At 34.3% G+C, this 12,739-nt stretch overlaps 1 protein-coding gene across 3 annotated transcripts in view; it reads left to right on the top strand.

Moving 5' to 3' along the window:
• CCDC191 (coiled-coil domain containing 191) overlaps positions 1–12,739 on the top strand; it is a 97,969-nt gene that overhangs the window by 14,940 nt on the left and 70,290 nt on the right. For all 3 annotated transcript variants that reach the window (XM_074301231.1, XM_074301230.1, XM_074301229.1), the window contains exons 3-5: positions 448–571; positions 7,948–8,118; positions 11,594–11,772. In XM_074301231.1, coding sequence (XP_074157332.1) covers positions 448–571; positions 7,948–8,118; positions 11,594–11,772 — 474 coding nt within the window. The remainder of the gene's footprint in view (positions 1–447; positions 572–7,947; positions 8,119–11,593; positions 11,773–12,739) is intronic.

The raw sequence follows: 12,739 nt of genomic DNA, 5'->3' as shown, positions 1-12,739 counted from the left end.
TAAATTTTCTTTTCTCCCTCCTGAGGACATATTTCTTAATATTATGGATTTCATAATTATATTATAAATAATATTACAATTAATATTATGGAATTAAGTTAGTTTAAGTCCAGGTTTCATTAGTTATACCAATAGTATTTAAGTGAACATTACTACAATGTTTAATTAATCTCATCATGTGAAAATATAAGAACATAGACATTGAATAAAATTAGGTAAAATATCAGAGTTTAATATTGATGATGAAAAATGACCAAGGAGTTTTTCCCCTGGATAAATTATTTAAACTCTAGGATGTAATTTTCACAAAGCAGAAATTCTCTGAAACTAAATGTGAAAGTATTTTAGCTATCAGCAGAGAATCAGATTATTATGTAGACTAAGAATTCTGTTAAACAAAATACTTGTCGTTCTTAATTTTTTTTTTTTTTTAATTTTCATTTAAAGAGGGTTGAGAAGGCCTCAGAGCTTGCAGTTTCTGAAGTATTTTCTCCAAGAAGACCATGGAGCAAAGTCATAGATTTAGAAACAACAGAGCAGCTTGTGGACCATGATGAAGCTTATGAAGAAGGTGAGGTATTCAAGACACTAAAGCTATTTTGGAGCTATGTTTGAAAGATCTAATTCACTCAGCTACTTAAAAGTTTAGCATGGAAGCGTTTATTTCTCTTGCACTTGATTTGCTTTCTTTGAATCCCTTTGTCTAAGCTTTTTCTATGCTAATTAAAACATGATACAGCATCATTTCATTATACTCCATGGATTTGAATTTTAATAGATCAGTTTATGTATCTTTAAAATTAAATTAAGTTCTTATATAACAGAATTAACCTCTAATAAAGGATGTTAATTCTAGAACATAGGTTTTGGCATCAATATTTATTCTAATCTCTAGTACTGTGGTACTAATCAGTAGTACCATAAAGGAGTCTCTGCTATATGTAAAAGATGCCTAAAACCAAAATTATGTATATTCTCCAAAATTAAATTCCTCTTCGGACTTCTCTGTTTTTGTTAGGATCACCATGGCTCAGAACATTGAAGCTCTTCTAGATTTTTCCTTATGTACAATCAGGATAGTTTATTAATTCTGTCCTTTCCACTTCCAATTCCACTACTGTTCTCCAGGGCCCAATCATTTTACACATGAGTTATCTCAAATTGCAGCCTATAAGAAAAAAATCCAGTCTTTAACCTGCCACGTACATATCCTTCCCAGTCTGATCCCTACATTCTTTTCTAATTTTATCTTGTGAAAATCTCTAATAGGGACCCCCACTTTTCCTCCTTGTCCTCTTCCTGCCATTGTGCGTGCTACTTCACTATATTATTTGTTTATCTAAATTCTACTGTTCCTTCATGGGCCTAGATTTTTCTTCTCCATTATCAGTGAGCCTCTTAATCCTAGGGAATCTTGGATCTTTGAGCTTTCTCACAAGTATATTTTGGTAAATTATATCCAACAACTTATTTTCACACAGATCCTTCTTTGAAAACGAGAGTGAAAATGTATTAAATTTATATAAAAATATATGTGGATATATACAGATTTATACATATATACATGCACATTTGTAGGCAAATATTTGAATTCCTAGTCATCAAAATTAAAATTAGCTTAATGAAATAATTGCTTTACATGATAACCTTACTTTCATCAGCTTCTAGCTGAGCCATAGTCAGAAAAAGTACATACACAGAAGAACATACATTGGAATGAGAAGATGCTCAGGAATATCTAGAAAATTAACAGAAAAGGAAATATATCCTCTTTTTAAAAAATTCATCTTTCTTACAGTCACTTTGGGTAATACTTGTATATTGAAAGTTCTGAGTAGGTAGAAGAAGCAAAAAGTCTTTTAACCTGTTAGCAATAGTTTACTTTCCACTCTGCTGGGAAATAGGAGAAGAAAAGAGGAAAACAATATGCATAGACTTTCTGAGATACTTTCAAGAAGATCAAGAGAACAAGTATTCTCTCAACTCTTTTATAAATAGGGGAAAGGATATCATTCTCTAAAATGAAAATAATATCCCTTTGCTCTTCAGTTTTACATATTTTTTGAAACTGAAATAAGTAATAATATCACCAGTACTTCCTACTTTTCTATCATAAGAATAGTTTAATAGTGTTATTTATTTCATCTTATCTCGTTGTTCTCCTTGTTGGCTATGCATTCATTTGACCCAACTTGTCCATATCATGATAGAGCAGTTGGAGATATGTCAGGGACATTCTAGAGGAGGAGAGTTTTTGGTCTGTTTTCTGAGAGATGTTCATCTGGAAATCAGGGGCTGACCTTGTGTAGCTTTTCTGGGTGTGGTGTCTAGATTTAATTTAAATGTAGAATTGTCTATTTATGTTATATATTTTCTTGCCATTGGACAAGTTGAGCAGACTTCAAGTGTTGCCACTCTTCAAGGATAAAAACCTTATGTCTTTAGACCTTAAAGATGAGGTCTTTAGAGAAATCCTGCCACCACTTTCTTGAATTCCCTTCTCTAGTTCTTCCTCCTGCTCTTGTCAATTTGGAGCCAATTCATTAGAGAGAAAAACTACTCAGTAGTGTGATTCTAGCTTTGTCTTATCTTTTATCAAGACTGAAGGAATTAATGTGTCAGTGCAGACCTTCTCTGACCCCTGACAGATGCATTCCCTCCTGTGAACTCTTGGTGGCACCTGCTTTACCATTCACTTAGCATTTGTCATATGACATCTTGTATTTTCTTTCATTTTGTAGAAGTTTGCATTCTACTAGCATAACAGAGCCTTTTAAGATTGTTCTGAGAGATCATCCTAGCAGCTTTCTCTCTCATTGGGATTCAACAAGTATTTATTATATACTCACTATATGCCAAAGATTGTGCTAGATACTGGAGCTCAAAATAATCCTTGCCCTCAAGGAGTTTTAAAGTCTATTGATTCTGGAGACTACTCCTCAATTCATTGGTGACTGATAATCTTGTCAGTGAGAAATAAATTTCGGAGGTCTCTCCTCCTTCTTACCTATGAGCCATAGAATTAGCATATCTATGATGGAAAGTTGGATAAATGTGTCTCCTTGCTTCTGTTTTTTTGCTGAATTCTCTTAGAATTCAGTTTGCTTGTAATTACATTAAAATTACAATAAACTTTGCCCCTTGGCTAAGGGGAAAAAATTAAAATGTCTACTGAGGGAAACATATGCACAGATAAGTAAATGTAAAATACTATAAAATAATAAAATATTTTAATTTGAATGAGTGAATGAAAAGACTTTGCAAGTGCATATTATATTCAATACTGATACTGATACTAGGGATACAAAGAGAAAAATTAAAAAAAAAGAGCATACATCTAGGAGGTGGCATATGAATTCAGCCTTGAAGAAAACAAGGTTCTGCAAGATGTAGAGGTAAAGCAGGAGAAACATCTAGGATTGTTGACAGCCTGTTTACAAATGAGATGCAATGAAGAGGGATTGGGGGAACACATAAAGGAAGTCAGTTTGGCTGGACTGTAGAATTCAGAGCAAGGGATAATGAGGATAAAAAGTGTGAAACTTTTCCATTTGGAAAGATTCGCTGGAGCCAGATTTATCATAGATTTTAAGACAAAAAAGGAACCATTGAAGTTTCTTGAGCAATGGGAGTGAATGGGGCCAACTCTGTGGAATATCAATTAAGTGGTTTGGAGAAGGGAAAAGGGAGAGACTGGAGGCAAAAAGTCCAAAAAATAATTTTGATTATCTATGCCAGAGGTTATAAGGGTCCAAACTAGGATAATCATCACATGATTGGAAAAAATGGGATGGATATGAAAGATATCATGGAACTAGAATTAATAAGACTTAGCACTTGATTGCATTAGGGGTTGAGAGAGAAGAGTAGAGTCAAGAATGAACTGACTCCAAGTTTGCAGACCTAGGCATCTAGAACATATTTTTGACAGAAATGGGGAATTAGGAAGAGGAGTGGTTTCAAGGGAAAGATGATAAGTTCTTTTTCACATGTGCTGAGTTCGAGATGCCTGTGGGCATCCAAGTGGAATTGACCATTTGGCAGTTGATAATGAAAGACTGAAGCTCAGGAAAGAGACAAGGATGAATATGTAGATTTGGAAATCTTGTCTGCCTAATGATGATAATTAAAACCATGAAAGTTGATGAGATAACTGAGAGAGTGTATGGAAAGGAAAAGAGGGTCCAAACTGCCTCTTTTTTAAAAAATTATTTTAACTCAGAGAGTCCTAATGCCAATTGTTGAAGTGAGTAGTCCTTATTTAGTCATGTAGGTTTATTCTCCCCCTTTTGAAGGGCTAAACTTTCTCCTTGTCAATATGAGCCCATCTACTTGTACCTTATTCACTTTCCCTGCAGACTCCAAGTCTGAGCTCTTCTAGAAAACTCTGCCCAACACAATTATCTTTATCTTACACAAAAGGAAACTGCTTCAGAGAAGTTAGTATCTCAAAAAATAATATAAGGAGAGAGCTCTGAAACACACTGCCCCATAGGAAGTAGGACATGGATAGAAATCCTTCAAAGGTGACCAAGGAGCAGTGGTCAAGATAGGTAAGAAGAGGATCACAACAACATCCTGGGACAGAAACCCAAGGGGAAGAGAGCGTCTGGGAAGGAGAGATAGTCAACTTACTTACTGCAGAGAGGTCAAGAAGAATGAACTCTCTCTGAACAAGGATACTGATGTGAGAGTTCACTGTTACCCTTGGATGGAACATTTTTTTTGGTAAAGGAATGGCATAAAAGCCAAATTTCAAGGGTTTGAGTAAAAAAGAAGGGAGGTGAGGAATATAGCCAACAAACATGGACAGCTTTTCCAGAAATTCAGCCATAAAAAAGAGGAAATAGAGAGAACTTGAGGTTTAAGTGCAGGTTTTTTTAAAGATTGAAAAAAGTCTGGGATATGGTTACAGGCAAAAACAAGGAAGGAAGCCATGGCTAAAGAGAGAAGATGAGAAAGATAAGAAATGTTTCACATCCCAGGCAGCCCTCCATTAAGAAACCAGGGCATGTCTAGCTTAGATATCTTAGCATCTGCTCTGTTCTGACTCCACTTCTTTCCAAAGAGATCTAAGGGGTCTAGGAGCCTTGATCACTGAATGGGTGCAGCCTCTGTCAACTGAGACCTGTGGAAGACTAGCTTAGAAAGGCCAAGTCTCCCACTGTACTCGGGCAAATCCAGTCATCTGGATCCACATCTGGCCAATGGACCCAGGCAGTTTTGGGGGATGGGGAGAGGGGGGGAATGAGGCAGGTAACCTTGCACAGCCCTCCCTCCCTTAAATCCAATATACTTGTTTGTCATGGCATCATCTCCCTTCAAGAACAAAGGACAAACAACAACAATAAGAATAGGAGAGAATAAGTGGAGAGCCTCCATGTTTCTATTGTTATCCCTACAATGCCAAGAGATCTAAAGGAAGACCCCCCAGCTCTTTGGATCAACCCTCTTGTGCCAGATTTATAGGAGTTCGTGGATGAGTTAAAGGAGGACACACTTCTGTCCTCTCTTGGATCTATTAAGAAAAAGTATCAATATAATCTTCTTAAATAACCACCTACAATTTGTATACATTTGTGTAACAAGCTGGTTATAAACAGCTTGTGATGTAGGTAGTTCAATAATGATTTGTAGATAATGGTTGCACTAACTTTCTATGAGGTAAAAAATCTGTGGCAGGACTAGCAAATCTTTAATAAGCCTCCTTCCCTTTTAAAAATAATTCTAGAGCCATCTGCACCCAGAGGGAGGATTGTGTGTGGATCACAACATAGTATTTTCACTCTTTTTTGCTGTTGTTTGCTCACATTTTGTTTTCTTTCTCATATTTTTTTCTTTTTGGTCTGATTTTTCTCATACAGCATAACTGTGGGAATATGTATAAAAGAATTGTACATGTTTAACATATATTGTATTACTCGGTGACTAAGGGAAGGAATGGAGGAAAGGGAGGGGGGAAATTTGGAAAGGAAATTTTGCAAGGGTGAATATTGAAAATTATATGTTTTGAAAATAAAAAACTTTAATAATAATGAAAATACATACATACCCATCTAAAATATAAAATAAAAATATTTCTAATTCAGGGGAAGTTAGGTGACTCACTATAGGTAATAAAGGAAGTCAGTGTCATGAACAAGATTTCAACTCAAGTGCCTTAGTGCACATCCATTGAGATTCTAAGTGGTATAATTATAGTTGCTGTTCCCATTGCACTAACTATGCTGACTCTCATATCTTGCATCTCAATTTCATTGAAGTCCTCTAAAATGAAGAACTGTTTCTTTTATCTGCGTATATCTGTTATCTATTAGCGCCCATCCTTTTCATAGTAACATGTATATACATATATATGTGTGTGTGTATGTATGGAAAAATAATTTCATATTTTTATTACCATCAGCTGTGTGTGTGTGTGTGTGTGTGTGTGTGTGTGTGTGTGTAATGTATATACATATAGTTAATGGTAATAAAAAATTGATACCCATATCTGAAAAATTATACTTAAAATTTAGGGAGGCATTTAGATGACTAAGAAAGTAATCTAAATGGAAATGGATGTAGAACTATATGCCAAGGAGATCAAAGAAAGAAGGAAAGGACCCACCTGAATAAAAATATTCATAGCAGCAATTTTTGTTATAGCAAAAAATTGGAAACTAAAGGGGTGCCCATTAATTTGGAAATGATCCTATGGTATATGAATCAGATGAAATATTATTGTATTGTAAGAAATGATACTTCAACAGACTTGTATGGAAAGAGCCTTCTGCATCCAGAAAGAGGATTGTGGGGACTGATTATGAATCACAAAAAAGTATTTTCACTTTTTTGGTTGTTGTTGTCTGCTTGTTTTTTTCTTTTTGATCTGATTTTTCTTATGCAATATGATAAATGTGGAAATATGTATAGAAGAATTGCACTGTTTACTATATATTGGATTACTTACTATCTAGAGAGGAGGTGGGTAGAAGGGAAAAATTTGGAACAAGGTTTTATAAGAATAAATGTTAAAAACTGTGCATATATTTTGAAAAAAAATATTAAAAAAATAGGAAATGGCAAAAGGTACCTATTCAGAGAAACCTCAAAAGACTTGTATGAATTAATGAGGAATGAAGTGAACAGAATCAAGAGAGCAATACATACAATAGCAACATTATGAAGAAAAGCAAATTTGAAAGAATTAAGAACTCTTGATATAATGGCCAGTTAGAACTACAGTGGCACACTACCAAAAACTGGCTGAGGTGAGGAATTTGAAGAACAAACTGAGATATATTTTCAGACATAGCCAATGAGTGGATTTGTTTTCCTTTATTATGCTTACTTGTTGAAAGAGGTTTGTTTGTTTATTTTCCTTATTAAATTGGGAGGGAAATTTGGTAGTGAGAGAATCCTTGAAACTTTTTTTAAAAATACATAATACAGTAGAGATTCAGGAGACATGAACAAGTAGGACAGTCATGAAACTAAAGTTTCAGTGAATAATAGAGTTTTGTAGTTTAATATAGCAACTAACATATAGTGTTTGCCATGTGCTAGGCAGTATGCTAAATAATTTATAATTAGTATTGTAACTGATCCTCAAAACAACTTTGGTATGTAAGTGCTATTATAATCCCCATTTTTTAGATGCTGTTATGATTCCCTATTTTCTAGATGAGGAAATTGAGGCAAAGAGAGATAAAGTGATTTTCTCAGTAAATGTCTGAGGTAGATTTGAATTCTTCAATCCATTTTTTCCAATTTCCAATTTTCAATCCATATTATTTTCATAATAATACTTATTATGGAAATAAGTATTTCCATAAGTATATGGAAATGCTTATATTTGTTGATATTTGTCAAGTTCAAAATAAGCTCCAAAATAGGCTTGCTGTTTTTATTGCATCTAAAATAACTTCTAATAATAACAAGGAATTATTTTTGTTTTCTTATTAGCTCAGGAACTGCTTAATGACTGGATGGACTCAAAACTTAAAATGGAATTAACAAGTGATAAAGAAGATGATGGGGATGTTGTGCCCAATGTTACATCTTCTGTGCCCAATGTTACTTATTTACCAGGAGAGAATGGTGCTGATGATCCTAGAAAGTTTGAAAAATTTGATGGTAAGAACACATATGAAAAGCCTAAGCTTTAAGTTCTAAATTAGTTCTCTGAATAATTTTTGAATTTTTGGGGATTTTTTGTCTTAGATAATCATACTTAGTTTTATTTTTAATTATTATTTATTCTAATTCTATTTAAATTCCTTGTGCTATAACCTGAACATATTAATGATACTTTGGAAGACAAGAGATCAAAAGATCATATTTTAGTTCCAGCTATAATGAAAATTATATTGTTTTAAAATTATGCTTATAATCACAATAGTTATTCTCTAAACTATCTTCTCATGTTTTATTAATCATTGCTTATAATAATTTAAATGAAAGTCTTTTTTTCACTTTGCATAAGTGATTGATGCTAAGTATCATTTAATGAAACATCACCAAAAAGCATTTTATTTGTAAAGCTTACTGCCAAGCTAGGTATCATAAAAGCAAGTTAAATGGTTAGAATGACTATCAAATATCTCCCTCAAAGATCCTTTTTTTTGTTTTTGTTTTTTCAATGAGTGATGATGGTGACCACTGCTGGGTATTCCCTAAAATACAGTATACAGAGTTTAAAAGAGCCTCTTGATCCACAATCCTGTAAGATCCAGGTCGAAGGCCTATATCATAGGGGCCATAAAGCCTTAAAGCTCATATAGACCAAACTTTTTTTTCCTTACTTGACAGTATTCTTTACAATATCCCTAATGAGTAATATTCCAGACACTTATTGAATAAATCTAATAATAAATTTAAAACTTAGTGCTTTTTCAGGGCAACTGGTTTCAACATCAGCTTTAAAGAGTAAAAAAAGTTCTAGCCATATGTATAGTGATCCAAAAAAATGCCTTCTTATAAGTTCTACTCATGGGTTCAACCCTTTAAAACAAGTTTTTAACTTTAACATCATGGCTCTTTAATCATTTGAAGGCACCAAGTTCACTCCCAAATCTTTTCTTCTCCAGGCTAAATGTGCTTAGTTCCCCCAGTTGTTCTTAGCTTCTGGACACATTGAGATCACCTTCATCTCGATACCTTTCAGTTTGTTGTTCATCTTAAACCAAACTGTGTTGTCTGAAAGCAATACTCTAGATGTAGTTCACAGAGTACAGTGAGATCACAAATTCTCTTGATTTCAGTGCTGTGCTTATCTTAATGTGCAGCTCAAAGTTGAGATTTAAATATGTGTCTGTGTTTGGGTATACATACATACGTGTATGTGTGTGTGTATATATATATATATATATGCAACTGTGTCATATTATTGGATTAAACTCAGGAGTAAAGATCTTAGCTCTTTTTTCACATTTATGTTGACATAGTTATATTGTCAGGCTGGTTTTCCTCGTCTTGATTTTTGAACATAATTATACAAGTTACATTTAATTCTTTAACAAATTTTTCTATTGATTCCAACCTATTAATCCTATTTTCTAAAAATCAAAATTCTGTCATCAGATGTATCCCATAAGATATCAATTGAAAATTTTAAAAGAGTGCCTTTTTTCCTTCAAATATATTACTATTAAAAATGTTTAAAATGACTCCTAACTTCCTGTCCCACTTTACATTGATTCATTAGTTAATCAGCATTTCTTGGACATGGTAGTCCAGTGAGCTTTGAAGCCATCTGAAAACTGTCACACAACCTGTATTTTTAAAAAATAATAGCTTTTTATTTTCAAAATACATGCAAAGATAGTTTTCAGCATTCATCTTTGCAAAACCCTGTGTTCCAAATTTTTCTCTCTCCTTTCTCCCCATTTCCCTCCCCTGCATAGCAAGTAATACAATATAGGTTTAACATGTGCAATTCTTCTATACATATTTCCACATATGCTGCACAAGGAAAATCAGATCAAAAAGGGGGAAAAAATTGAGAAAGAAAAAAAATCAAGCAAACAACAACAGAAAAGGTGAAAATACAATGTTGTGGTCCATATTCAGTCCCTACAGTCCTCTCTCTGGGTGCAGATGGCTTTCTCCATCACAAGATCATTGGAATTGGTCTGAATCACCTCATTGTTGAAAAGAGCCAAACACATCAGAATTGATCATCATATAATCTTTTTGTTGCTGTGTACAATGTTCTCTTGGTTCTGTTCATTTCACTCAGCATCAGTTCATGTAAGTCTCTCTCCAGATCTCTCTGAAATCATCCTGCTGATTGTTTCTTATATAATAATAATAATCCATTATATTCATATACCATAACTTGTTCATCCATTCCCCAATTGATGGGCATCCCCTCAGTTCCCCGTTCCTTGCCACTACAAATACTTTTGCACATGTGGGTCCCTTTCCCTCCTTTAAGATTTCTTTGGGATATAGGCCTAGTAGAAACACTACTGGATCAAGGGATATGCACAGTTTGATAGTCCTTTGGGCAATATGCAGTTCCATATTGCTCTCCACACTTTGTATTTATTTGCTTTGTCCATAAAAATATGGTTGTCAGGATTCCTATGATTCCCACAATGACTAACAAAGAATACCATGGAGGACAGACGATTTGGTTCTTTTCCCTTATCACAGATTCTAAACCACTTTAGACATTCTCTTGGAAACCTGCTTTGATTCATAGACTACAGAACTATTCTTAGAGAGTTGGACCCATTAAGGTTCTAGAAATATATATATACCATATGGTGTACCCCCTCCACCACCTGCCATGTGGGTCGCCTCTTTTTCCTAAGTCACCATAAGCAAAGAAGGATCAAACCAAACAAACAAATGCCCCAGTTCCTGTTTTCCATAATGGACAATAGCAGATCCTAAGCCTACTCTGGCTTTTCACACTCAGAGAGGCAACAAATAAATCAAGAGTCAGGATGTAAAACTAGAGGCCAAGTTTAGAAAAAAGTGCTGCCTCCCAGTGTTCAAAGAAATGGGGATTTCCAGAAATATTAGAATAGGTTGTTGGCATCAGTAAGTGCAGTTTCTGGTGAATGAAGATTGATCTGTTTCATTATAGTTATAGGTAATAAATGAGGGGCTGTACTGAAAATTTATAGGTGTGCTTTTATTTTTTACTAGGAATCAATTTGCAATTATTAAGTATATAGATAAATAATTTATTAAGTGTTTACTATGACTAGGAATTATACTAAGTGATAAGGATAGAGGTGTTGTATTTACAAAGAAAACAAGATGGTTCGTATTCTTAAAAAGCCTACATTCTAGTAGGGGAAGATAAACTTTAAAGGAAAACTAGCAAGTGGGGAAGGAGGGAGGAAGAAAGTATCTCTGAGGCACGGTTGTTGGTGAAGAAATGGAGTGATCTGGAGAGTGAGTTGAGCTAGCTGTGAAGTGAGCTTTTTTGAGCTCCCTTGAAAGGTAATAATCCTGGCCAGAATCCACCCATGAGGAGAGGATGCCTCAGAGCAGATGCATCCTGAGGTGATCAAAGATACTGGGAGGAACTAGCACAATCCACACAGTGAACTGATCTCATATTAGAATTATAATGACTCTGAGTTTCTTTCAGATTTGTGTGGCCATTTGGAAGAAGAAGAAGAAAGTACCACGGTTAAACAATTTATGGACCATCTTCTTCATAAAGATGTAGTGGATTCTGGGATATTGGAAGATCTTGGAATGAAAGAAAACCAAGAAAAGAAAAAGCAGAAGGATCCCCGTCTTACCATGGAGATAAGACATAAGCAGGTGGGAGGGAAAAAAACAACAAAATTGAAATGGATAACAGGAAGCATTCTTTGTGTAACACATTTAATAAGCTTCAATAAAGATTTAGACTTTGTTATGAATAAGGGTACCATCTGTGATTGTGTTAGAATGAAAGCCAAATTAAGAACTAAGAAGGATGGGCTGAAGGCAGGGAGTTGTTCACCCCCAACAGTTTAAGAATAACAGAAAGAAAGAATAACTGATCCTGATTTCTTTCAGAGATGGGAAAACAGACTGGATAGATGGATTCATCTAGATGGATAGAATTAGCTTTGATGTATGATATTCCTTATCATAAACATACATTCTAGGCTTTTATTTCAAATGATTTGAGTTAGTTAAGATAGTCATGCCAGAATAGCATAAAGGTTCTTGTGAGTGACAAGTCTACTCAATTTAATAATTGTATGATTCTTTTTTGAAAAGGTAGGAAGTTCACATTGCACCTTAAGTTTATGCAGCTGTGTTCAATAAAAATGAACCTAAGGATTCCTTTCCACAAATGGTGGTTATCACAAATGCTTTTCTCATATGGCCTTCTATTTCTGGAATGATTACACCTTTCTCTTTTCTTTCCCTCCTCTCTCCTACCAAAACAACTTGTGACTGAAGTAAATTTACCTGAATTCAGAGCAGCTTTAGTTACTTTTAGTTACCATTATATCATTGCCTGGATAACCACTAATCCTCCTCCCTAGAATCACTTACCTGTTGTCTATTGCCTGAAGTTTCTTTAGCTAAAGATCATTTCTCATTCTACAATTAGTGTCAAAATGCTTAAGAACATAGTAAAAACCTGGCAGTTGATAAAATGGTATGTATTAGACTTTAGATCATCTCTGAGTTCCTTTACTACAGTGGTGTCAAACTCAAACAGAAACAGATTAGAAACAAATTAACATTTTCAAGTGTGTTAGATTTTTATTTATTTTGTTAAACATTTCTC

This window comes from Sminthopsis crassicaudata, chromosome 3 (genome assembly GCF_048593235.1).
Source record: "Sminthopsis crassicaudata isolate SCR6 chromosome 3, ASM4859323v1, whole genome shotgun sequence".
Taxonomy (NCBI): Eukaryota; Metazoa; Chordata; class Mammalia; order Dasyuromorphia; family Dasyuridae; genus Sminthopsis; species Sminthopsis crassicaudata.
Note: the sequence above shows the minus strand (reverse complement) of the source record. Positions and strands in the feature narration are given on the sequence as shown.